This window comes from Mchenga conophoros, linkage group LG7, assembly GCF_057382185.1.
Source record: "Mchenga conophoros isolate Kocher_MC1m ecotype Shallow Benthic linkage group LG7, M_conophoros_male_GT1.1, whole genome shotgun sequence".
Lineage (NCBI taxonomy): Eukaryota > Metazoa > Chordata > Actinopteri > Cichliformes > Cichlidae > Mchenga > Mchenga conophoros.
In genome coordinates this window covers 26360232-26385701 of record NC_140532.1, presented here as the reverse complement: position 1 = coordinate 26385701, position 25470 = coordinate 26360232, and the positions used below count along the sequence as shown (strand labels likewise).

Below are 25470 nucleotides of genomic sequence, written 5' to 3'. Positions count from 1 at the left end.
TTTTTTACTTTTCGTTTTGATGGGGGGGCTCAGAAAAGTATTAACACGTGTCTTGCATCTGCAGGTGATTTTGTTTCTGTGTATATGTGTGCATACTGTATGCAGATTTGTGAAGTTACACCTGTGAGCTGTATAATATCCAAAAGGCCAACAAAATGCACCACGATGAAACCCAGAAACCAAACATTTAACAAAAGGGTGAATACACAAGCATAGACAAGGACAGGAGGATGGTAAATGATGCTGTGAGGACACCTCCACCCCCAGAATCACCCAAATCACCATAGGTCAAACAGCAGAGCCCTTCACTCTCAGACTCCTGACTTACTTGTGGTTCCTACAGTTTCTAGAAGTAGAATAGGAGGCAGAGCCTTCAGCTTTCAGGCTCCTGTCCTGTGGAACCAGCTCCCAGATCAGCCCCACTTATCCCCTTTATACTCCCTGTGCATTGTTATTCGACTAGATCATTTTATTAAATTTCGTCTTCTCTCTCTATAGTTTATACTTTTTTTCTTTTCTCATCCTCCACACTCCCAAAAAAGTAGCGGAAGATCGCTGCTGTTTCTTGAGTCTGACTCCTCTCTTGTTGAAAGTGAGTTTTTCCTTTCCACTATTACCGAGAGCTGCTCATAGGGGACTCATCAGGTTACTGGGGGTTTCTCTCTCATATAAAATGTAAAGTACTGTGAGGCAGCTGTCGTTATGATTTGGTGCTATATAAAAAAATTAAACTGAAATACACTTTTTTCACATGGTCTTCCTGGATTAAATCTCTTTCTTGAGTATTTTCACTTTTTATAAACAGTGTATCCGATACATTCATATTACATAGTGGATTTCTCCAATTTTGTTTTGCTCTTAGTGATGTGACTGTAATAGTATGACAATATATACACTGGGATATGATGTTTGGCATGTTTACACACAAAAAACAGGACATACCTGATAAAATGGGATGCTCATGTCCATTTAAATCAGCGATTACCTCACAGCCATCAGTCACAGGGCTGACTTTGGTAGCAAATGTCGAAGTATGTGAAGTATTTTTGTTATCATAATGATTGTAACTATTCTGGTTTTTTCTTTTTTGAGATTTGCAGCTGTTATTAGCTCAATTTTCCTAAAACAGATTCCCATTAGGCACTGATGAATAGATGGGTCATCTGGTTTGTGTTACAGTCTGTTTGCTTTCTGTTAGGATTCTGACACTTACAGTGAGTGGCATTTGTCTCCACTGGATAGAAATTTGCACTGCCAGCATGTCATAATATCCTGTGGATGATAAAAAGCAGGTGGAGAAAGGAAAGGAGGCCCTCATTTCTGTAGTAATTCATCAAACTTTTACAGTTCTCTCCTGCTTGTTGTACTTTCACTTCCTCTTTCCATTTTTTGATTTCCATCCGCTTTAAGTCCTACACTGTTAAATAGTTTTTTACTGCTAACTTTCTTTACTTAGCCTCTGTGTTAAATTTACAATAGTGTATTCTTAGTGTTTTGTTGTGGAAAACAATCACAAACCGTTTAGAAGAGGGGTTGGGTGGGAATGAAAGAGTAACGTTTTCAGACTTTTTGGCATCATCACTCTATTACGTACCTACAATATCAATAGTGTGCAGTTACATATTGTAAAATGATCCGAGCAAGGCAAAAATATGGTAAGTGGCACTAGATATCAACACAACACAAAAGGTGTGCATTAAACTCTATTAATAATAAGTTGAAACTGAACTGATGACCTGTATCTCCAGTATTTGGTGCAAATAGCACATGGAAACCACACCACACCACAATAGACCGAGTGAAACAACAAAAACCAAACAATGTGCATATGTAAAACTTTGAGTTTGTTATTTATAGTTTTAAATATGGATGAGTTATATTTCAATTCACTTCAGTTTGATTTTATTTATAGTTTGCCACATCACAGCAGCAGTTGCCTCAAGGTGCTTTATACTTAAAGGTGAAGACCCAACAAATATACACTGAAAAAAACCCAACAAACACATGAGCTCTGTGACCAGCAGGTGACAGCGTGAAGGAAAAACTTCCTTTTAACAGAAAGAAACCTCCGACGGAGCCAGGCTCAGGCAGGAGCCGCCATCTGCAGCAACCCGATTCTCTGTAGTCTTCAATACAAAACGATTGTCTTTTATGAACTTTTTTTTTACTTGAAGTAATCACACAATCTGATTGCATGATCAAAGATAACAACCTACCTTATGTCCTTAACATTTTTCACTGGCAACAAATAAAGCTTTGTTTTCAAAGTACACCCCAGCTATAACACAGATTGTTACACTGAGTCTAAAAACCAAAAATATTCCATTTTTATAACACTATTATTCAGGTGGATGTTTATGATGTGTATGTTTTGAAGAGGGAGGCGAATAATCATGTTGAGATTATGATCACAACTATGTGATAATAACACATATGTTAAATAAATTAAATAAATAATGTTAAATCTTTTTCCTGCAGTGCTACCCTGTAGCTTTCCAGCTGTAACTTTTGTCACCTGTCAAACAACTGAAATTGTGTTCATTTGTCTTTAAATGTGTACATCTCTGAGGTGATTATAGTTAGAACCACATAGAACTGGAATTTTTGCACATGCATTTTTGTTTACCTTGGAATGTTGTCATCAACTGTGGCACATCCATACAAAAAGACAATGACCCCCACTAGTGAGGCAGGAATCAGCATCTGGGTATACAGGCCTAGCCAAGCAAAGTACAGCCCAATCTTCTCACCAAAATACTTCCTAAACACCCGGGGAAACAGATAAAAAATCATTTTTATTACACAAATCGAAACTGTAGTATATATTGTTTTTCCCTTATTTACCACTATCTGCACAGACACAAAGGAACTTGTGAATTGTTTCCTGCATACTCTAACAATATATCTATAATAAGTATACATCTATATTCTAGCTCATTAATATGGTTGATCCAGAAGTATAGGTTGTGGTAAGCAGGAGGCGGCTTATTGTGGAGGTGGATGATGGCCATGTAATGTTGTCAGATGCAATATGTGGATATTTGAGCAGTTATAGTAATTAATATAGTGCTTTATCCTACACGTTTTATCAAACTCACATTCAGCCAGTTTAGAATCACCAATTAATCTTATATGTATGAGGGAGGAAGCAGGAGTAGAAGGAGAAAGTCTCGAGTTAGAAAGCCCAGGGTGTATATGTGACTAGTGTTTATTGATGATCTGACTGCTAGAAGCAACAGGATGAACAATGAAATGCACAGGGTCCTACTCTGATCTGAACCCAACATGAGTTTTAGTTGCAAGAGACAAATCCAAAGACAGAGAGATCCACAATTAAGCAGCAACTGAAGATGGCTGCAGTAAAGGCCTGCAAAGCATCTCAAAGGGAAGAAACACAGTATCTGAAACAGGGAAGGGGTTTAGAGTATATAAAAATGGCTGTAATTCCTAAATAGTTTACTTGAAAATGTATTATAAACCCCCTAAATTGAAGCCTGTCTGCACTTTAATCACATTGCAATTGTTCTAGCTGCATCATTGCAAAAGCGATGTCATTTTTCAAATTAAGGAATGTCCTTACCGCACAAGTCCGATTGGCTGGTACTTGTAGAATACGCTGTAGTTTGCCCACTCCTCATATAAAAGCTGGAGAAGATATTCACATATGTTAGGTGTGTGTGTGTGTGTGTGTGTGTGTGTGTGTGTGTGTGTGTAAAAATAAAGTAAAGCAAAATAAGTAAGTTGACAATAAAAGGTATCAAACACGTCACTAATCATGAAATTCTCACCAGATGTCGGTAACAACCCATCCAATTCACACATACAAAGGAATAAAGCCATAGATGCCCAGAAATGAAACATGTAATAATGAGAATAATAATGTAATAATAATGAGATGCAGGGAAAAAGTACTAAACACATAAAAAAAAAGAGGTGCAAAAAGGCATCAAGAGTCATGACACCAGCTGAAATCTATCAGTAATTAGAAAGCAATCCTGCCACTTAATGTAAATTAATACCAGCTGGTTCAGTCCAACTGAAGGCCTATAAAAATGTGTCTCATTACCGAGGTGCCACACAACAAACATTTTATGATGGATAAACCAGTGAGCTCTCTCAAGACTTATTCTGGCATTTTCATATTCTTACCTTTCTGTCATTGGGGTCTGCACTCTCCTCATCAATGTCTCCCTGAAATAGAATATAGGAAATTGAAGTTTGTAAACTTGGTGTTTGCTCTTACTGTAGTACTTCATCAGTGCACAATTTCTCTTGAATCACCCGCAAATCATATTTTTGATATTGACTTACAGTGTCACTAGCAGCATGGCTTGAGGTCTAACTGTAACTGGCTCAGTGAATTGGACACCCAGCTCTGCACCACTGAAAAAAAAATACTATAACTAGCCCAACCCCAGCAGTTAGTTCAGGCCAAATAAACTTAGCCATGACTGTCCTCCAACAGGTCCTCCCAAGCAGCTGGAAAATCAGCAGCTCGGTGACTATAAGGTTCCTCCTCACAATTTGGCCCTAAACAGAAGCACCCTGGTGCACCACAAACCCACATTTCAAATCCATTTTCCCCAGTCAGCTACACACCCGTAACTCTGGCAATTGGCCACTCCATTCTTAGACACATGACCCCGGAGACTCCAGCGACCCTAGCTGATTGTCTTCCAAGTGCCAGAGCAAATCCCCCAGCTTACCTCTATTCAAGAGTGGAATAAGGAACTTAACATCCAGCAGTTTTATGGTTACAGTAATTCAGCGTGCTATAAACAAAGTATATCTATATGTGGTTTTGCTATTGGTAATTATGCATAAATCTAATCAATATAATGAATGAGATGCATTGAGATGAAAAGAGGATGCAGCATGGAAAGCGTGAGTGTGTCTGTGTATGTGCACGTGTGTGTGTGTGTGTGTGTGTGTGTGTGTGTGTGTGTGTGTGTGTGTGTGTGTGTGTAATAGGTGTAATAGGTGTGAGTGATGGGTAAGGGGAGAGAGGTGTGTGATACATATGACCACATGAGTATAAAAGAGGACTCTTAGGAAGGTGTGGTGTGTGTCCTCTATTGTCCTGAGGCTGAGTAGAGAGCAACAACAGAAGAAAGGACTTTGGAGTTCACACGTTTCACCTGGAAGACCAGAGGATTAACCACTGCCCAACCAATGTGAATTTATGAATTGGATTTGGCTTTTACTCTGCTTGGCTGTGTTGGATTAAGGTCTCAAAGAAGTTGGAGGACTTTGTTCTGACTCACTGCTTCCCCATTTGGCTTTATCAGGCTTGAGACAGAGATGAGTGCATTCATCTCATGACCAGTATAAGAAATCAGCATTAGCATAGAGTAGATCAGTTAGATGAGGATGTGATTATTACTAATTGAGTCAGTCTTTGTTTTGCCCCTTCTAAATTGCTCCAAATATACTTTTATCCAGTAAAGGTAAAAGCATTCATATAAATATTTGATCTTACAGGCTGCTCTTAGCCTATTTTCTCCTGGCCACTAAAGTATAACATAACCAATTTTACCCAGTGAACTGATCATAAAGAAGTGGTGCTGTTAACGGATGTGGCTGAGAAATCACACTTGACCTGCAATGCTACTTAAGCAGTGACCATCTGAGAAGGTTGGATAGACATCCAGTGAGAGCTAGGTGAGTCTCCTCAACACTGCCTCAAGAAACAGGTTCTGCATTGCCTGCCAGCGGAGCGCCTCTTGGAATCAAAAACTTGGATCTTTTGAATAAAGAGCAAGTCCAGACCTCCTGTATGGGAGTAACTGGCCAATTCAAAATGCTCAAGAACAGGCCAAATTGTGGAAAAAAAAACCTCTCAAATGTTTGAAATGTTTGAAGCCCATATTAATTTCTACTAGAATGATAGAAAGAGAAAAGTATGAAGAAGGAAAGCAAGAGCTCATTATCCAAGACTTACCACATCATCTATCCAACATGATGCAGGTTTAATCATGTAATGGAACTGGGTAAGTAGTGTTTGATGTGACTGCTGATAGAAGCAGCAGAATGAACTGAAGTGTACAACATATACTATCTGTTCATCAGACAGAGCTACACAGTGCAACTGGACAATGATCCAAAACAAAGTGTGAAAAAAACCCAAGAGTTTCTCAAGACAAGCAAATACGATGTTATCCAATGGCCAAGCCAATCCCCTGATCTCAGTCTTTTCAGTTACTGAAGATAAAACTGAAGACAGGCAGGCCTTTAGACTACAGAAGAAACCAAATTAGTGCAATTCATTAATGTGGTTAATGCAATGCTTTGGTTAAACCCCCTGAAGAAAAGATGAAAGTCTAAACTTCACTGACTTTAAAACCAACTGTGGTTCTGTACAGGGGCAAAATTACCAAAAGGAACCACAAAACAAAACAAAACAAAGTTGTATACACACCACTGATGTGTCACCAGCAAAGGAACCTTTACTGTAAGGCACTGCACCACCATTTTACACTCGGTAAACTAAAACCACAAATATTTCTAATCCAATAATTATTTGCTCTAACAAAGATACTACTTACATCATGAAGAGGATAAGCTGCAGTATACACCCCACTACCAAGGAGACTGGTGATACCTGCCAAGAAAGCATAAATGCAGATGTTCATACAGATTCTAAATTATAATACTCAAGAATATGACCGCATTGGGTCATTCTATCTCTAACCATTCAATTTTTAGAATATTTTCTGTTCGGCCATCTCTGATTTGCATAAAAAATTTTGAAATCAAAAGGTGTCTCATTACCAAGGTGTCACACAAGAAACATCTCAGGATGGGTAAAACCAGCGAGCTCTCTCAACACTTTTGCAACCTTATTGTTGCGAAGCAAACTGATGCCATTGGTTACAGAAGAATTTCAGGGCTTGCTTTGCAACCGAAGGATTTAGTTACCAACCAAAGGACTTGGGCATCTTGCAAGTTGTACAGAAAACAATTACTTAAATTACTGCTGCTAAAGGTGGTTCTACAAGCTACTGAATCATGCGATGTACTAAGTTTTCCTTGACTCCACAGAGACTCAAAAGTAACTGGACACTTGACTAATAAGTAGGTCAGGAATAGGAAAAGCCCTGAACACAACAGAAGACAACATAAGTGGATGAGTGCGGAATTCTTTCCTTGATTCTGTAAAACAGCTTCACAACATATAACCATGTCAAGGATGCTCTCGAGGACGTACGCATATCATTTCACAAAGTCCAAAATTAAGAAACGCCTTCCTGAATGTTCATACAGAAGGTTTGCCACTGGTTACTATCAAGACCAGGAAGGCCAACATAGATTTTACCAGGAAAAAAAGTCAAAAAGAGCTTGCCCAAATGAAACCCAGATTAACTTGAACCAAAATGATGGGATGAGAACAGTATGGAAAAGGAAAGAAACAGCTCATGATCTGAAGCATATCACATCAACTGTTGGCCATGGCTATGTATGGCTGTTAATGGAATTGGATAAGAAGTGTTTATTGATGATTCATCTGCTTACATTTAGATAATGACCCAAAGCAAACTGCAAACATGATTCAAGAATTTCTTAAGGCAAAGAAATGGGATGTTGTTCTTTTGTCAAGTCATATACCTGAATCCTAGACTTAGGGTTAGGGACTATAGTTAGAATAATGGTTATGGTTAAGGGTTAGGGTTTAGTGTGTGGTGTGATGGTGTTTCCAAGTCGGAAAACTATGACATCACAACAATAAGATTGGTTGCAGTACTTGCAATGCTGAACTTGGACCAACAACTGTAATAGTGTTCCAGGAAACACAACAACACTGGAAATGAGATCATATACTGTGAGATAGGCCTCAAGACAGATATTTCATTGAGTCTCTCTCTCTCTCTCTCTCTCTCTCTCTCTCTCTCTCTCTCTCTCTCACACACACACACACACACACACACACACACACACACACACACACACACGGCAAAAATAGTAGCCTATAGCATCACTGTGCCAAACATGCACAATCATTCAGTGATCACGTCCCACTGACCAGCTTCTAATGTGTCACACACACGTATTACAGAATGAGTGGACATTTCCATCATAGAAGTGGTAACAAATTATTTAGCCATCAGAAGTTTAACCTTCAGGCATTGCATTCAGTAGACACTAACGACAATGTTCTAGCTATTGCTATTAGTTATTTATTTATTTTTTGCTTTGATTTTAACAGAATTTAAAACACTGCTGTGCTCACTAACTATTCTGTAAGTCGCTCCCTAAAAGACAAATCTTTGCATCGTTGAAACCATAGGTTTGCAGGCATTTTACACAAATGACAGAGAGCAAGGTTAGGAAGTCATATTTCCAGCATTTATCCCCACCATCAAAAACTCCGAAAAAGATATTTTAACCAGTGGAGACTAAAACAACTTAGTCAGATACCAGAAAACTAAATTATGATATGTAAGCACGTAATTGTCTGACTTTTAATATTTGTGGCAAAAACAAAACAAAAAACACATTCAGACTTACCCATGCTGTACTTGGCCTTGCATTTTGTTCTTTTTAGTATTTCAAAAACCTGTAAAGGAATTAAAAACATGCGTCTAAAAGTAATGCACAAGGAGGATATCAGCCTATACATTTTTATTTCCCACACAATAATAAAATTATACAGCACAGATCAAGCCTGCAACTACAACAAAATTAAGTTATTTACAGTTTACAGTTCTTCCCAAGAGATACTACTACTACTACAACTACTACTACTAATAATAATAATATTAATAATAATAATCATTATTATTGTTTTCTATTTTGGGCACGTATCTCAGGATAACCTGTAACTGCAGGGTGTCAATGGTGTTGATGGCCTATTAGCCTAGAATTTCATATACTTCAAACCTAAAATATCAATGTTTGAAATGTGCATTTATTATGGAAAATACCATTAAAATAACTTCAGCAAACATTGGTTAGTTTCTTATACACAGTATGAGTGCTAGAGGAGTTGCAAAGGCTAAAACATGCTGTCATATTTTGGTGTTGTTGATGCACAAACTTGGACTTACTATTGAACTCCTGGTTTTGCTGTCGAAGAAGTAATCTTTGTCTGATAGGTCAAATCTGTCAACATACACATAAAATAAAAATTTTTAAAAAATCAGGCAAGAATCGATCAAGGCACATACATAATACCAGGGGTGTCGAACATGAGACCTGGGGGCCAGAATCAGACAGGGAAAGAGTCCCATCCATCTCATCTGACAGCTTTGAAAAATGTGCAGAAGGGTGTCAATTCCCCCCAGTTGCCATTCATACTACACACATAGTAATTAATGTAAACAAAAACAATATAAGCAAAAACAATTAAAAATCAGAAAAGTTCCTGACTTTTTCATTTATCTCGTTGGGAGGGGAGATTTTCTGTGAATGAATGAAAATTACACGTGGGGAGTGATGTTAGTGAAAAGGTCACCATCTCCCCTTTTTTCAGTGTAAAGCCTGCATCATTTATTTCACTCTGTTAGGTTCTGGTCTCAGATTAAAATGTCTCATGTTTTACTAGCAAGAGTAGCAATTTTCAGTGCGGTTGCCCCTCTGTTGGTCTTCCTTGGTCTCCTTTGCTCTTGGGGCCTCTGGATGTCTGGAGCCTTGATCTCCTCCATACCTGCTTCATGCCCTGGTGGGCGGGGCTGTGGCTCCCCACAGCCTCTAGCAGATCATTACATGAAGGAACCTTTTAAATACAAGCACGCTCTCACTCACAGGTGGTTTTTGGCTGCCACCTCGAAGCACACTGTGCGCTGTCGATCTTACGTGCTGCACAATAATACTTAATATTTAGTATTTACTGTTATAGTCCCATAGATCATCGTGATGTTGTTTATTCTATTGCTCTCTTTTTCTTTGCTTGTTTTCTCTTTTTTCTTTCTCAACAGGTGATCCAGGTGATTGATATATGTATTTTTTGTCTGTTTGTTTTGTTGGTTCTTGGTTTTTACCCTTTATCACCGTTCCTCTTCCCCGCTGTTTTTCTTTCCCTCTTTCTTTCTCCCTTTTCTTTTCCCCAGTCAAGTCTGTCCCGTGTTCAGCAAATGAAAATAGAATAAACAATAAAAGCAAAGGTGAATCAAATAGACCAAGACGGCAAGGCTGGGATGGTCCATTTGGTAAAGTAAATCCGTTGGGCATCTTTCTTCGCCTTTAGACAATAATTCTGATGGCAAAAGAGCCAAACGGGACAGGCAAAAAAAAAAAAAAGCAATTTTCAGTGCATATTCTCTGAAAAACCTAAAGATTATAGGATTACACTAACCCTGAATTATCTCATGCAACAGAAGGAAACTGCTGAAAAACAAAAAGAAAAAAACCCCAAAAAACTTTGGATGATATTGAAGTTGCTTTGAAAAGAAAAGGAGAAAAAGGATCTGTCAGCATATTCTTGAGCATTTAAAAAAAAATCACATTGTTGACAAGTACGCTAGATCATATGGGATCAGTTCTTTTCCATTTAGTAAAAACATGTACTTACAGGTGTTGCTTTTCCCTAGAGAACGTGTGTGACAGGTGTTTGACGTTCTTGGGTTGATGTTCCTCAACATGTGGGTGGAGGGGCTCCAGAATTTTACTAATCAGAGTACTGATCTTCTCCACAATACTGTTTGACTGCTTGACCTCATAGACCTTTCAACACACACACAGCATTTTGGATCAAATGAAGGCGTTTATTTTATTAATAAGTTTTAGAACAGCCTAGAGTGCATGAACTACTTTTTCAGCATCACTCTGAGACAGGATGTTTCTCGTTTTAGAGATGTTCCACAAATGTTAGAAAGCAGTCCTACACATTTGTTTAGTACAGTACAGATCCTGGTCAAAACCAACTCTGAGATTCCTCACAGTGTTACTAGAGGCCAGAGTAAGCCTCTAAGAATTTTAGGACTGAATACCGTAACCTCATTATTGTCTGAATTTAGAGTTAAACCTAAATAGTTTGTATATTTGATACTGACTCTAAACTGCCCATTTGAAATATATAACATAGCATAACCTGGCATTTTTTAACTAACATTTTAAAGACTTACTTTTTTGGTGGGCATCTTTAACTTCATGAATTCGGCTTCTCGACACAGAACGTTCCAGGGAGCATGTATTTTCACAAAGTACACTCCTGGAATCTTGCCCTAAGAGGGAAACAGCATGCAAAAGCAACTGTATAAAACTCCCATATAGTTCATTTTCAAAACACAGATAGAGAAATCAAATAATACTGCACATGTATGGCTTCAGATCTCTCTCGCTCGCTAATATGATATCATTATATACTACCAGTCAAAAGTTTGGACACACCTTCTTATTTAATGGTTTTTCTTTATGTTCATGACTATGACTATTCAAAACTATGACTGAACACATATGGAATTATGTAGGAATTATGTAGTAAACAGAAAAGTGTGAAACTCAAAACGTGTTTTATATTTGAGATTCTTCAAAACAGCCACCATAATATGAATCCTAACAGTTGTCAAATAGGACTGTCAGCTGTGCACCATCCTGACTTTTACACAACACCACTGATGGTCCCAACCCCATTAAGAAGGCAAGAAATTCCACAAATGAACGCTGACAAGGCACACCTGTGAAGTGAAGAACTAGTCCAGTTACCAAAGCAAAGGGAATTCCTTTGGGGAATTTAAAATATAACACATATTTAGAGTTATTTATCATTTTTTTCTTTGCTTCATAATTCCATATATGTTGCTTCCAGCATTCCGGCTCCAATAGTTGGCAAACTTCCCTTTGTGCTGCCTTGATCTTGGCCTCTGGTCTCCTTCTCCATGGCGGGTCCTGCTCCTTGTGGCTGATTATCTTATAGCCTAGCATCTCTGGGATGACTGCTGCCGTGGTATAGATCAGCTGGTTGATTTCGATGATGGTCACAGTAGAGTTGCATTCCAAAATGCTGCATTCACATCTTCCAGTCTAGTAGACCATCAGAGGATATTCCACATAGTCTTGGTGATCAGCCACAGAGGGTCCAGGTTTACAGCTTAGCCACGATCCTATCTCTCAGGTATCTCTCAGGTCAGTTGCTCTTGCTACAACACGACTTCAGTTGTGCTTGGGGCTTGGTACCCAATCTCATGTGGGGATGATGATATTTCCCCCCGACCTGATGTCCTGGCTCTCCCTTGGTGTAGCATTTGTGTTGTACCTCATTGATCTCCAGTTATGACAGCAGTTTCTTCTTCCGAATATTGGAACACTGAGCTACTGCATATTGTTAAGTAAGTAAAATTTACTTATATAACACAAGACGGGAATATATTATAAAGTGCTTTACAAAGATATTACAAATACAGTTTAGTCACACAAAAACAACATAACACACAAAAACATTATCCAATATTTTGTTATGCTTGTCTGAATTGACACGTTAGATTAAATCTTACATAGTTTTGTGCTAAGGTTCGGAAGCTTCCCCTTTAGTTTTCAGACAGGTACATGGTAGCAGTTTCAGCAATCGTAAGGAATAAAGGATCTGGTTTGGAGAATAAGGGTGAAGTAGCTGATGATATAAGTGGGGGCCTCTCCTTGTAAGGCCATGAACATAAGAGTTTACGTTTCATGCCTTACAAGGATTTTAAATTGATATCTAAAACTAAGTGGATGCCAGTGCAGACTCTTTAACAATGGGGTGATATGAGAGAATTTGTGAGTGTGAGTTAAAAGTCTTGCCGCAGCATCTTGGATGGTTTAAAGGCGATTTATCAAAGCTTTTGACAGACAAGAAAAAAGGGGCATTACAATAGTCTAACCGAGAAGAGATGAAAGTATGAACAAGCATCTCCATTTCAGGTTTAGTGATATTACTTAAGTGAAGAAAGCAAGAGCAGGTCACAGATTACATGTAGGCATCAAAAGCCAAAGACTGATCAGAAATTTACTGAGCAGTAGCTTTTACAGCGGATGAGAAAGCTCCCAGATGTTGTCTAATTTGGGGATTAATGCTCTCTGGAGTCATAATTAAACAGCCTGTCTTGTTTGTATTAAGCTACAGAAAAATGTTTGCTGTTCAACCATTTATTTCCTTAAGACGGTCCATTAGAATGGAGAGTTTGTCCAGTTCATAAGGTTTGAAAAAAGGTACAGTTGAATATTGTCTACATAAAGATGATGAGAAATGTATTTAAAACTAAAACTAATTCAGAACTAATAATCTAGCGTAGTGGTAGAATATACCATGAGATATACATATACACCCACCAGTCTGTCAAGCTAATCAAGTTTGCAGATGACACCACCGTTATTGGACTCATCTCGGACAGGGACGAGTCTGCCTACAGGAGGGAGGTTGAATGTCTGGTGTCTTGGTGCAGCCACAACAACCTGGTGCTGAACGCCCAGAAGACAGTGGAGATTATTGTGGACTTCAGGAAGCACACAGCTCCACTCCCCCCCCCATCATCCTGACTGACACCCCCATCACCTCTGTGGACTCATTCCGCTTCCTGGGTACCACCATCACCCAGGACCTGAAGTGGGAGCCCACCATCACCTCCGTCATTAAGAAAGCCCAGCAGAGGATGTACTTCCTGAGGCAGCTGAAGAAATTCAACCTGCCAACACGGACGATGATGCAGTTCTACACTGCAATCATCGAGTCCATCCTCACCTCCTCCATCACCGTGTGGTACGCTGGAGCCACTATCAGGGACAAACAGAGATTGCAGCGTGTTGTGCGCTCTGCTGAGAAGGTGATTGGCTGCAGACTCCCATCTCTGCAGGACCTGTACACCTCCAGGACACTGGGGCGTGCAGCTCGGATCTCAGCTGACCCTTCTCACCCTGGACACAGTCTGTTTGACCTGCTCCCCTCAGGCAGGAGGCTCCGGTCCATTCGCACCAGAACCTCTCGCCATAAGAACAGTTTCTTCCCCTCTGCTGTTGGACACATGAACAATAACCGTATGACTGTTCCCACCACTAACACATGACCCTACACTGTGTTCACTGCATCATTCCATGTTTGGCACTGATCACCACCTGCACTCATATATATATATCATGTATATATCTATCTATCTATCTACTTAGCACTTTTAATTCTTATTCTCATTTTTATTTTCATGTCTATTTAAGCTTAATTTGTAACAGTATGTTTGCACTGAAGCACCGCAGCAATTTCCTAATGTTGTAAACCTGCTCAACATTTGGCAATAAAACCCTTTCTGATTTCTGATTTCTGAGAACAGCAAGGAACTTAAAACAGATCCTTGTGGAACACTGCATGTGACTCTAGCTACATCTGAGCAAAACGTTTCACATTGAGACCAAAAGTCTTCTAACCACAAGAAATGAAGTGAACCACTCCAAGAGCTCCCTGGCCTCTGGTAGAGGACCAAAGCCCAAAGGGGTGAAAGGGGAGTTGGGTTTCCTCCTTTTTAATGCTCTGCTCTGCTTCTGTCCGAAGTTTTAGCTTTAGCAAGTGAAACGCATGCTCAAGCTCAGGTGACTGACTTGGCCATTCAAGGATATTCCACTTCTTTGCGTTAATAAATTCCTAGGTTGCTTTGGCTGCATGTTTTGGGTCATTGTCCATCTGTATTATGAAACGCCGCCCAATCAATTTGACTCCATTTAGTTAGATTTGAGCAGACAGTATGTCTTTGAACACCTCATTCAGACTCAATTCATTCAGCTGTTTCTGTCCTGTGTCACATCATTAATAAACACTAGTGTCCTAGTGGGACTGGCAGCCATACACCCCAAACCATCACACTTCCTGCGCCATGTTTTAAAGATGATGTAGTTTGCTTTGGATCATGAGCTGTTCCACACCTTCAAGTACCTAGCTTTTGTATTTACTTTCATGCAGTCTTCTATTTATGGTAGATTTGCATATTGATATGCCTACCCCCTGGAGAGTGTTGTTCACTTGGTTGGCTGTTGTGAAGGGGTTTCTCTTCACCGTGGAAATAATTCTGTGATCATCCACCACTGTTGTCCTCTGTGGACGTCCAGGTCTTTTGTGTTGCCGCATTCACCAGAGCTTTCTTGTACCAAACTATAGTTTGCCACTCCTAATATTGTAGGAATTTCTCGGATGGGGTTTTTCTATTTTCACAGCCTAAGCATGGCTTATTTCACCTGCACGGAGAGCTCCTGTGACCGCGTATTGTTGGTTCACAGCAAAATCTTTCACTTCCAAGCACCACACCTCTGATCAACTCCAGGCATCTTCTTAATTGATAATGAAATAAAGAAGGAATTGCCCACAACTGCCCATGAAATAACCTTTGAGTCAATTGACCAGCAAGCATTAAAGCATGAAACCTTTCATCCAATTTGAATGTAGATACCCTCAAATTAAAGCTGAGATTCTACACATTATGTCCATTTTATAACTGTAACTGGAATATGTGTCAGTAAAAAAAAAAACAGTAAAAAACATCAAAACCTGCGTCAGTGTCCAAATATATATGGGCCTAACTGTGTGCAAAATACGGTACTAGAATTACTGATTAGGAAATACTGATGTCACCTGAACACCCCTGTGTCCCGAGACTAGACTGGTGTTTTACTGTGTATTCTGTTTCAGGAAAATTGATCCTGTAGTCTCTCTCTTCCCTGTCTGTTAGTTCAAAGGTCCAACTTACTGGAAATTTACAAAGACTGGGGATTTTTTTCATTAAACCAGAATTAACCTAGTATCAGCTAATACTGGTAGTTACCAAAATGTCAGAAATTAGATAGTGCCATGTGTAGAAAACCAGGAATTCAGACTCTCTGTGGTGCTCACAACCTCAGGTCAGCTGTGGAGAAAACTATTTTCTATTTTTATTCTGGCATTAGGACATCTTATACATAGACAGAATATCAGTTTCCACTTTTAAGTGACTGATATATAGATACAGCTAAACTGCAACCCTGCAAATAGTTTTACAGAAACTGGCTGCCTCTTAAAATATTGCAGACATTGAGAAACGGTTATCTTCTAACGTTTGCAGTTAAATATAAGGTTTATATAAGTTACAAGGTAAATAAAAACCACTGTGCAAAAATATAGTAGTAATAATAATAATAGTAATTACTATTATTAGACACTGTCATCACTAGACAGAAATTTCAAGATCAAGTCAAATTGTAAATCTGCCAAAACTGTGAAACAGTGTAGCAGTGCATTCACATAGTTCGCAATTAGAACATCAAACTGCAATGGAAATTACTTTTTTCATGCTCAGATCAGGCATTTCTGGCATGGTGCTTCAAGAACCACAGTTTGTGATCCAGTAGGTGCTTAGTGTAAAATGGCAAATTTCGATCCTCGTGAAAGTTCATTGTTGACTTCATTGTTAAGACTTATGGTCCAGAGATCTCTCTAACCGGTCTATGAAGATTCAGTTCAGGTGTTTTTGTTTTGACCCCTGTGTCATCCATGTACCTGGGAGCAGTATCTGGAAAGAGGTCAGGATTTGTGTTTATACAGTAGTTGATCACTGCTGGAGTCACCAGTGAACTCATGGCATAGCTGCAAGCACATGTGTTCTGTGAGGTGAGGTTGCTTTTGCTGTTGTTCTGTCCTTTAACAAGGACACCAACATAAAAACACACCTTCAAATATATGATGACATCTGTATGGACATTTCTTACAACATGAATAAGTTCATAAATTCTTTCTATTGACATTCTATTGAGTTTAAAGTTTGTGTGTTCAAGTGTGTTTCAGTGGATTAGTGAAGATGTGTAAGAGAGAAAGGGTGAGATGCATGAAAGTGGAGATTGTGACCTGCAGAGCAGTATCATTTCTGTCTCTCTAGTGCATGTGCAGATCTGCTGTTCTTTATGGTGAACAATAAGCTGAGTGGAAAAATGCTGTTGGCCAACAAGCCTTTTTGAAAGCCTACAGACATATCTCTCATGGTAGGCATGTCACACTTAGCACCCCTGAGGGTCATTCTCGCAAATGATAATACGTGAAGGGCCATACACAGATACACCTGTTTGACTGCTTGTAAACACACATATTAACACACTCAATTAAATAGCAGCAACTTAAGTCAAGACAACTCTTTAGAAATTCAAAATGAGCATCAAAATAACCCCCCTGTCAGGAGCCTTGAAAGTGCTTATGAGTGTAATGCATATAGGTTTATGAGTGGTTTCATTGTGGAAGCATTCCCATCACTAAATGAGTCATGAGTCAGTCATCATTTTCTGCAAGGGTGATAATAAGTTTAAGGAGCTCCTCTTTATAGTCTGAGGAAGTATCTGCCAGTACAGCTTCACAGCACTGGTGATGAGCCAGTATGTTAGAGCTCTAAAACTGCAATGGCTCTAAAACCAAAGCAGCAAACTTAGAGCTAAAAGTATCAAAACAAAGAAGTAGTCAATTTAAAGTTATGCCTCCCTCTAGGGGAGCAGGTGATGGTTTCCTATTGAGGCAAAGAAAAATGATTTGGCTTGTACTAAGAATATTCACTTCCTTCTCTCATAGGCATTAAATTTGTGCTTCTTTGTTACTGAAACTATGAGATATGTCATGATATCGATATTTTAAGTTTGGTTATAGAAAACATTATATAAAATATAAAAAATATTTTATTTCAGATTGTGACACTGGGAGTGGGTGTAAAACTCATTTGGATGAAGTTTTTTTTCTTTTTTCTTTAAAAAAAAAAAGCTAAAAAAAGCTTAAATGTGTTTTTCGGCCTTGAAGATATTGTGTGGCTAGCTCCTGTACCCAATTTAAAGGTTACAAGGGCTCAAAAATGCTTGGAATAATAAGATGAATTAAAAGCATCAAAATTCAACATATTCAAATGTAGTTTAAGGGCTTGTATACTGAAAGAAACTGTCATTGTAGTAGGTTAAAATTTGACATGACTTCATTTAAGATAAGACGTACAAAAAAAGAAAGAAAGACGGAAAGAAATGAGCTTGGTTGGAAGCACACACTGAAAAGAAGTGACCAAATGAGGCCAGTTAGTTTTTGTAATAAATAATTATTAGAACTTACATCTTCATCTTTTTCCAGCTCTAGCCCCATGTCTCTCAGTTTTCCTTCAAACTCCTCTCGTCTGAATGCCTTCTGATCCTCCTGGCTATTGAAGATTTCTCCTGAACAGCCCAACTCCATGTCGATAACCGTCGATGAATGTACGGAGGATGAGTCTTTCGTCCTTTGTGTTTGCTTGGCTCGGAGCTTTTCGCCACCACTCTGAGGACCATGGCGGAAGCTGCGGGTAACAACATTCTCAGTGAGGAGATGCACTGACTGGCGAGTGGAGTGGCTTCCACTCGACTTCTTCACGGAATAGGTGAGCACGTAGTCAACACGCCGTTGACCATCCTGGAAGAAGAGCCCATGATGGGAGCGGGTATTTTCCTCTGGAGTTAGAGCCTTCAGCCGCTGAAAATACGCAGATTTAAACCACACATGTAAGAGCGAGAGCCTAGGGAACATGATTTATGCATTTATAAGTTGACAAGAGGGACTGCAAGAAATGCACACAGAAAGAGATGGGGAGGATATCCAACAAGAAGAACTGCACTCAAATCAGGAGTGTTGCCATTCAGTGTCTGACACCATTGGATCACCAGCAGGGTTCGATGATGTAAACATTTAACAGTTTTGTTCACATATGTTGTTTGTTTGCTTTTTAATACACACAAAACCATATATCATGGAAAGAATGTAAAAATAGCGAGATTTCCTTTCTGGACTTGCACTTATCAAGCTATTCTTTTACTGAGCTTTTGTATGCCAGTACCAGCACAGAAAACACAGTATACACCAGCTACAGTTCAGTGCAGTGTACGACCTGCAGAAGGAACTTCATTTTAATCCTTCTCATTACTTAAAGCAGCAGTATCTGCCTTAAGTAATGAGCAGTGCCGCAGAGTGGCAATAGCACTCTTAAAGACCGTATCAGTGTAAAAGTTTTGGTTGTGTTCAACAAGGACTGCTGACTATTTTTATTTTTTAACCAGTATGTTGAGTTTTAAATATATTAAAATAGCTGTAATTGCTGCACAAGATCATCAAAAACTATGGCCAATCATCAGTTGTTCAGTTAGGTCAGTGAGGATGAAGTATTACATCAAATCCAAGTCCAAACTATTATTAAATAGATGTTATTCCGTGTCTTTATTTATCTTGCCTTATCTGTCCTCCTACTCTCTCTCTTTCAGTCTCTGTGTCTCTTGCAGAAATGCTTACCTTAAACTTGCCGTGGAAGATGACATCTCGTAGAAAATGCGGTGTCTGTTGCTCAGACCCAGAGGTTTGAGAGAAGTTGACTTGATCTTCTACATTCTCTGTCATTGTCCAGGTAGAAAAAACGGTAAACTTATGTGGTGAAGAGTTGTTTTCTTACAGAGAATAGTCCTGGTTCTGCCTTAGGTCTCTCTGTGTTTGCCTCCTGTTTGAGATTTTTCACTATATGACTCTGCTGGGCTTTGATAGCCCCGCCTCTACTCTTATTTTTCAGTGACTTGCCACTTTTCTGTGTTTGTCTTCCTTTAAAGCTCTGTGTAAAGCCCTGTTTTTCTCTGGATTGTGGTGCTACTAAAGCGAGTGAGCAGCCTTGTTACTTGAGATGCATTCTGCAAGCCAAGATCTAAACTTAGACAACGATAAAACTCTGATGAACACAAGGTGCCCTGCCTCACTTTCTCTGTATTTGCTAAACTGTACCAACCTCAATACACAGTGTGCCTCCTTCTCTCGCAGTCTCCTGCATAGCTCCTTAGTATTGCCGTGTTAATAAGCAGAGGTGTGGACTCGAGTCACATGACTTGGACTCGAGTCAGACTCGAGTCATTAATTTTATGACTTTAGACTTGACTTGAAAAAATGTTCTAAGACTTGTGACTTGACTTGGACTTTTACACCAATGACTTGGGACTTGAATTGGACTTGAACCGGTTTACTTGAAAAGACTTGATATTTCACCCCAAATATAAAATTTAACATGCATATTATATAGAGATTGAAAATGTGACGTCATTCACGGGTAGAACCGCAAAGGATTCTGGGAACTCGTGGCAAGCGGTACTAGCGCACGCAGGCTTTCAATTAAAATCAGTTAAACAGCGATAAAAAGAAACACAAAAATGTCAAGAAGCTGTTGTATTATTAACTGCAATAGCCGGTCACATGACAGCCACGGGAAGCCGACGGGTAAAGAGATCGGTTGTTATCGGATTACGTCGTGGAAGAGAAATTGTTCGAGCCATGTTTCAGAAGTAACAAAGAGGCGACTGGATTGCAGCCATTCAAAGATCAAATATAACGTCCTAGAACCCTCCAGCTCACAGGTTAGTCTGCTCCAAGCATTTACACAAAGGTCAGTCTGCTGTTGTAGTTAATGCGTCATTTTTCTTAACATAATTGGTGATATAGGTTACAAGCAAGTCTGGCGCTGAACAGAAATTGTCGCGCTATGCTTCTTTGTTTATTGTGCATAAATAGTGAATTGTCCTGACACAATATTGCGTTTCGCCTCTGTTATTATGGTACATTGACAAAAACATATACTTTTATTCACAGGATAAAACAGGTTTTTTGTATCACTAATTGCCCAGTACGATTACAGCATACAATATTATTGTCACTGCTACATTTCTGTGATGCTACCAGAAATTATTTCCACTACTAATTAATTACCGTTGAGCTCAAAGGTTATATTAATAAACGGTTAACGAATGTGTATTTATGACGACGATTTGTGAGACTGGTAAACTTATGATACGTACGATGGTCTTTACTTTCTACACGGTGCGTTTCAAGGTCCTGCACCCATCCGTCGGTAAACTGTACCTGGGCTTGTTGCAGTGACCGGAAGTTACTAAACTTCATGAGTGTGTGCACTCACTCCAAGAACCGTATAATTATAAATATGCATATAAATATGCTACGATGAGATAGCTGACTTCATCTAACTAGCAAATGTTTTCCAGGCTACGTTGGTGATACAGTTTTTTTTAATGTGTATGATATTTTTGTCATGCGATTTTAAAGCTGGTCCTACAACCGCATCCAAGAATAACATGCAGCTTATCTCAGAACTGTCGGTGAAAATTATTCTTGGAGCTAGGTTTAATTGAGCTGCATTTTAAAGAGGTGCAATTTCACAATTTGTGTATATTTTCTAAGTTCACTATTTTGTATGTGTTGAGAAAAACACAGATTTTAAAATTACATGGTCTAATATTTACATTTAGCATAACTGCAACATTATTTTTTCGTTTGTTTTTTTTAAAGACTCGAAAGGACTTGAAATTCAAAGTTTCAGACTTGTGACTTGACTCGGACTTTTACACCAGTGACTTGAGACTCGACTCTGACTTGCCTGACATTACTTGAGACTTGACTTGAGACTTGAGGATAAAGACTTGAGACTTACTTGAGACTTGCAAAACAATGACTTGGTCCCACCTCTGTTAATAAGTAGTTTTGAAGATTATTAGCACGTGTTATTTATTGATTTATTTTATTGTTTGCAACTGTTTTCTCTCTAATACTGTAATGAAAGAACAACCAGCAGCCGTTGTTGAATAGTTTAAAGGATATCTATCAAGTTTTGTCTGCTCAATTAACTCAGGGTCATAAGGAGCTGAAGCTTATCCCAGCTTTCATGGGGCAAGAGGCAAAACATACCCTGGACAGGTCACCAGTCTCCCTAACCTAATTCATGTCTTTGGACTGTAGGAGGAAACTAGAATACACAGAAAGAGTCCACATAGACACGGGGAAACATGCAATCTCCACACAGAATGAACGCAGCCTGAATCTGAACCCAGACCACCTTACATGAAAACACTGTGCAACAAAGTGTTTCATTGGTTCTGTGCAGGTTTTTAGTCATCCAGGTAGACCGGGGAGCCTGAAAAGAAAACGAATGGACTTCCTTAAGTTTCTTGAAAACATCTTACCTTTCATCTGAGAAGCTTCTAAAAAATAAAAAACCAAAAGAAGTCCAGTCACCTTCCTTCTAAGCTTTATTTTGTTCAAAATGTACAGTCAAGTCTGCTTGCAATTTCAGTGGTATTTGTTCAATATATACAGAGGTCAAGTACAGTTTTATAATAATATTAAAAACAGTTCTGATATGATCCACATTACATGAAGGCAGACATTCTCCTTTACTGTGTAGCCGACCACGGTCTGGAATACACAGTAAGTTACTCCTATTAGTAATAATAATTGACTTGATTACTGTCAGTGCGAGCTTTTAAAGTGGAGCTCTACAGTCTTGGGACACTTTTCCTCAAGTATATAAAAAAGTTATCAAAACATGACACTTCAGTGTAATTCTGTGTAGATTTTCCTGTGTGAAGCTGTTCCAGGAAACTGTCCTCTCTTCCATAATTGTTTACTTTGTGAGAACTAGGATCCAAAAACTTTCTGTCCAACCTCTCATTCCTGACACTTCAATCCCACAAGTTTATGTAACACAGCAGCAACATCCGCACTCAAGTGTATTTTTAGACTTTAAGAGTAAAAAAATATACACAGAATCAAGCAAAGGAAAGCAGAGACCTTGTAGAGCACAGGCTGTCGAGCTCTCAAGGGATGCCATGTGTCCGACTCAATACTGGGAGCAAGATATAGGGGTTAAAGGTCAATTCTCACAGGGAACAGCAGGAAGTGGTGTTTGTGTTCACATACTGTAACTCAGCTTTTCTAATAATTGCTTAAAACTTTGTGTACATCAGTCAAATTATGTTTCGACCAGCTGGGGTTTTGCAGGTCACACCTTTCTAAGCGTCTGAGACAAACAGCAATCAACAGCTTGTCTTACTAGAGAATTGGGTAACCTTTATATTACAATACAAAAGTTATAAACACTTACCCAGAAACCAAAATGTAGTTAAGACATACTTCATGCATTACAACAGTAAGTATCATTCAAAGAACAGTGCAGATTCCTATGAACAGACCGTATTCATATATTTTATGAAATTATGAACCTTACAGAGGATAAAATTAAATCATCAAATATTCAAACCAGAGGACTGTAGAATTCACAAGGTCTTGCTGGTTAATCAGTATTTTCTGAATACCTTTAAATCAAAACCATACTATCCGGTTGTTCAGTGATGACGCGACGAATCCTACTTCCGGGTCTAAAGTAGCCTGCGTTTAATATGGCTTTTGTGTTGTTAACATGTTTAATGTTTTGTATTTTCTTCTATTTAATCTCAAAAAGCTCCTAAAACAGTCAGTGATCACTGTTGACCTCCCTCAGCTTTTATTACCGCTAATCATTTATTTAAGCTCAGTTTTTAAAACCTTAGGATGTAACTACAGCACAGCCCATGCAGCAGTATATGAATGACTAACCTCGTATTGTGGATGGATTATCTCAGTTGTTCTCCTGGCTGAAGTTTGGTCCTTTTACAGCATCCTGCCATGCGATTACATTTGTTCCTGACCACCGAGAACACTCACGTTAACTTTTATCGAGTGGAAAAAAAGTTAGCTTGTTTATATTATGCTAACATAGCTGTGCTAGCCCAACTTCAGTAACCCTACAAACGTCACTGCTTTTTAGTTTTCTGTCTTCATTTATGCTGGAAGTGATAACAGAGCTGTACGTTTTAATTTGTTTCCAAAACCCCGCAGTCAGGACATGCTATATTGTATTTAGATAGAAGCTAGCGAGCTAACTCCCTGCTAACTTCTAACTCCGTTAAATGTCATAAATTCCGTTTTCATGGATGCCTGGATGTTAAACTCAATTGTTACACCTGGTAGAGCAGAACGCTGATCATTTTATTAAAGATGAAAGACTTTAGACAGTTTTTCAACTCTCAGTAATGCCATAGTGATCGTTTGATATATGGACCTGCAGCAGAGTTTAGACCCAGACATGGCTAGTGACGTCAGACTGAACAACTGGATACTACAGTGGTCTCCAACCTTTTTTGCACCACGGACCGGTTTATGCCCGACATTATTTTCATGGACCGGCCTTTAATGTGTTGCGGATAAATACAACAAAATAAAACTAGTACCGGTACCGAAAAAAAGAAGATTTATACATAACACACGTGAAAAGACCCAGGAAAACCGAGTTAACGATCAAAATGATAACAAAATAACGCTGAAAACCGATAAAACCCCTGAAAACCATACATTTCACACCTGAGCCTCAACTCTCGCGGCCCGGTACCAAACGACTCACGGACTGGTACCGGTCCGAGGCCCGGGGGTTGGGGACCGCTGCTATACTACATCTGTAATGTTAACTACCTCTAACTATTAGTGGTTTCCAGATTCATCAGTGCCTGAGCAGCAAAAAGCTCCAAGCTAACAACAACAAGGTGTCTGTGATTCAGGTTGTAACAGCAGTTGTAAAGCACTTTCCTAATCTTCCTGCACAGTCAAAGAGCTTTGGAGCACATTTAACCCTACAGTGCTTTATTATACACCAAATAATCACTTTATCTACCTCACAAAGAATAGTCCACTGTTTGTAAACCTTCATGACCTACTTTGTGGGTGGAGTCCAAGTGGTGGCATAAAGTGACTGCTGTTGGTAGAACGGTCATTCATTGGAGCTAACATTCCACATTGGGGTATGAATCGTCTCTTTTGTATACCCTGTGGAAAAACTCAGCGTCTATATGAAGGGAAAAACTTAGACCATATAAATCTTTCGACCTTAACAAGTTTGTACCATGCAGTCATGTCAAGGTCACTTCATGTGGAGATTTGTCAGATCATTTTTCTGTACTCTGGACAGACGTGTTGCCAAGTCAAGTCAACGACATAAAACACAGCTATACAGATGTGGATTGTAAACAAGTGAAATACTACATACTGATGGGGAACTGCACTTGCATGGCTGGATTAGTGCTCATAAATCTGCTGCTTCTACTTCCTTCTACCTGAATGTGTGTTAAAACATGTAGAATGTTAAAATGTAATGTAAAACCTTCTACATAATCTAAGTACTGATTACATCACTTACAGGTTACATCAGAGGCCTGAATAATTAATCCTGGAACTGCAGTGTTAGTACAGTATGTCCTCTATGAATTGCATATATGAATATTACCTGGATCAATATACCAAAATGTTGATTCTGTTCATCTGGAAAGTTTTAGTGGAAACCCACAAATCTTCTTACCTGGATGTCAGTGCTTGCATCAAGACCTAGATCAGAAGTTTATATTGTTAAATACAGTCTTTTATGTAGGCTAATCATTGCAGGGTATGTTCATGCTGCAGCCATGCAGCCACAATGCCTCATAGAGGACGGGAAGAACAGACACAGGAAGCACATCGATGACCTTCATGAGATAAGACATGTCCAGCAGCACTGAGTCAGATCAATTTCAGGAAGCCAAAGATGACAGCCAGCCAGCTCAGACATTCTTAAGAGAACTAGCAGGCCTAATGTGAAAGGCATGGACATCTACCAAGTTCAGTTCAGTCATATTTAAAATGAATTAAAATGTGTAGCCAAAACTCTATAAAAC

The 25470-nt window shown here is 39.1% G+C and overlaps 1 protein-coding gene across 1 annotated transcript in view; it reads right to left on the bottom strand.

The window, feature by feature from the left end:
* Window positions 1-19677, bottom strand: part of ano1b (anoctamin 1, calcium activated chloride channel b) — a 38685-nt gene extending 19008 nt beyond the window's left edge. Inside the window, exons 1-10 of the mRNA XM_085283144.1 lie at window positions 19199-19677; window positions 17996-18388; window positions 11061-11159; window positions 10508-10659; window positions 9045-9099; window positions 8506-8554; window positions 6546-6601; window positions 4150-4191; window positions 3581-3645; window positions 2627-2761 (exon numbers count right to left, since the gene is read on the bottom strand). Coding sequence (XP_085139270.1) covers window positions 2627-2761; window positions 3581-3645; window positions 4150-4191; window positions 6546-6601; window positions 8506-8554; window positions 9045-9099; window positions 10508-10659; window positions 11061-11159; window positions 17996-18388; window positions 19199-19303 — 1151 coding nt within the window. The 5' untranslated portion in view covers window positions 19304-19677. The remainder of the gene's footprint in view (window positions 1-2626; window positions 2762-3580; window positions 3646-4149; window positions 4192-6545; window positions 6602-8505; window positions 8555-9044; window positions 9100-10507; window positions 10660-11060; window positions 11160-17995; window positions 18389-19198) is intronic.
* Window positions 19678-25470: the final 5793 nt, after the last annotated feature.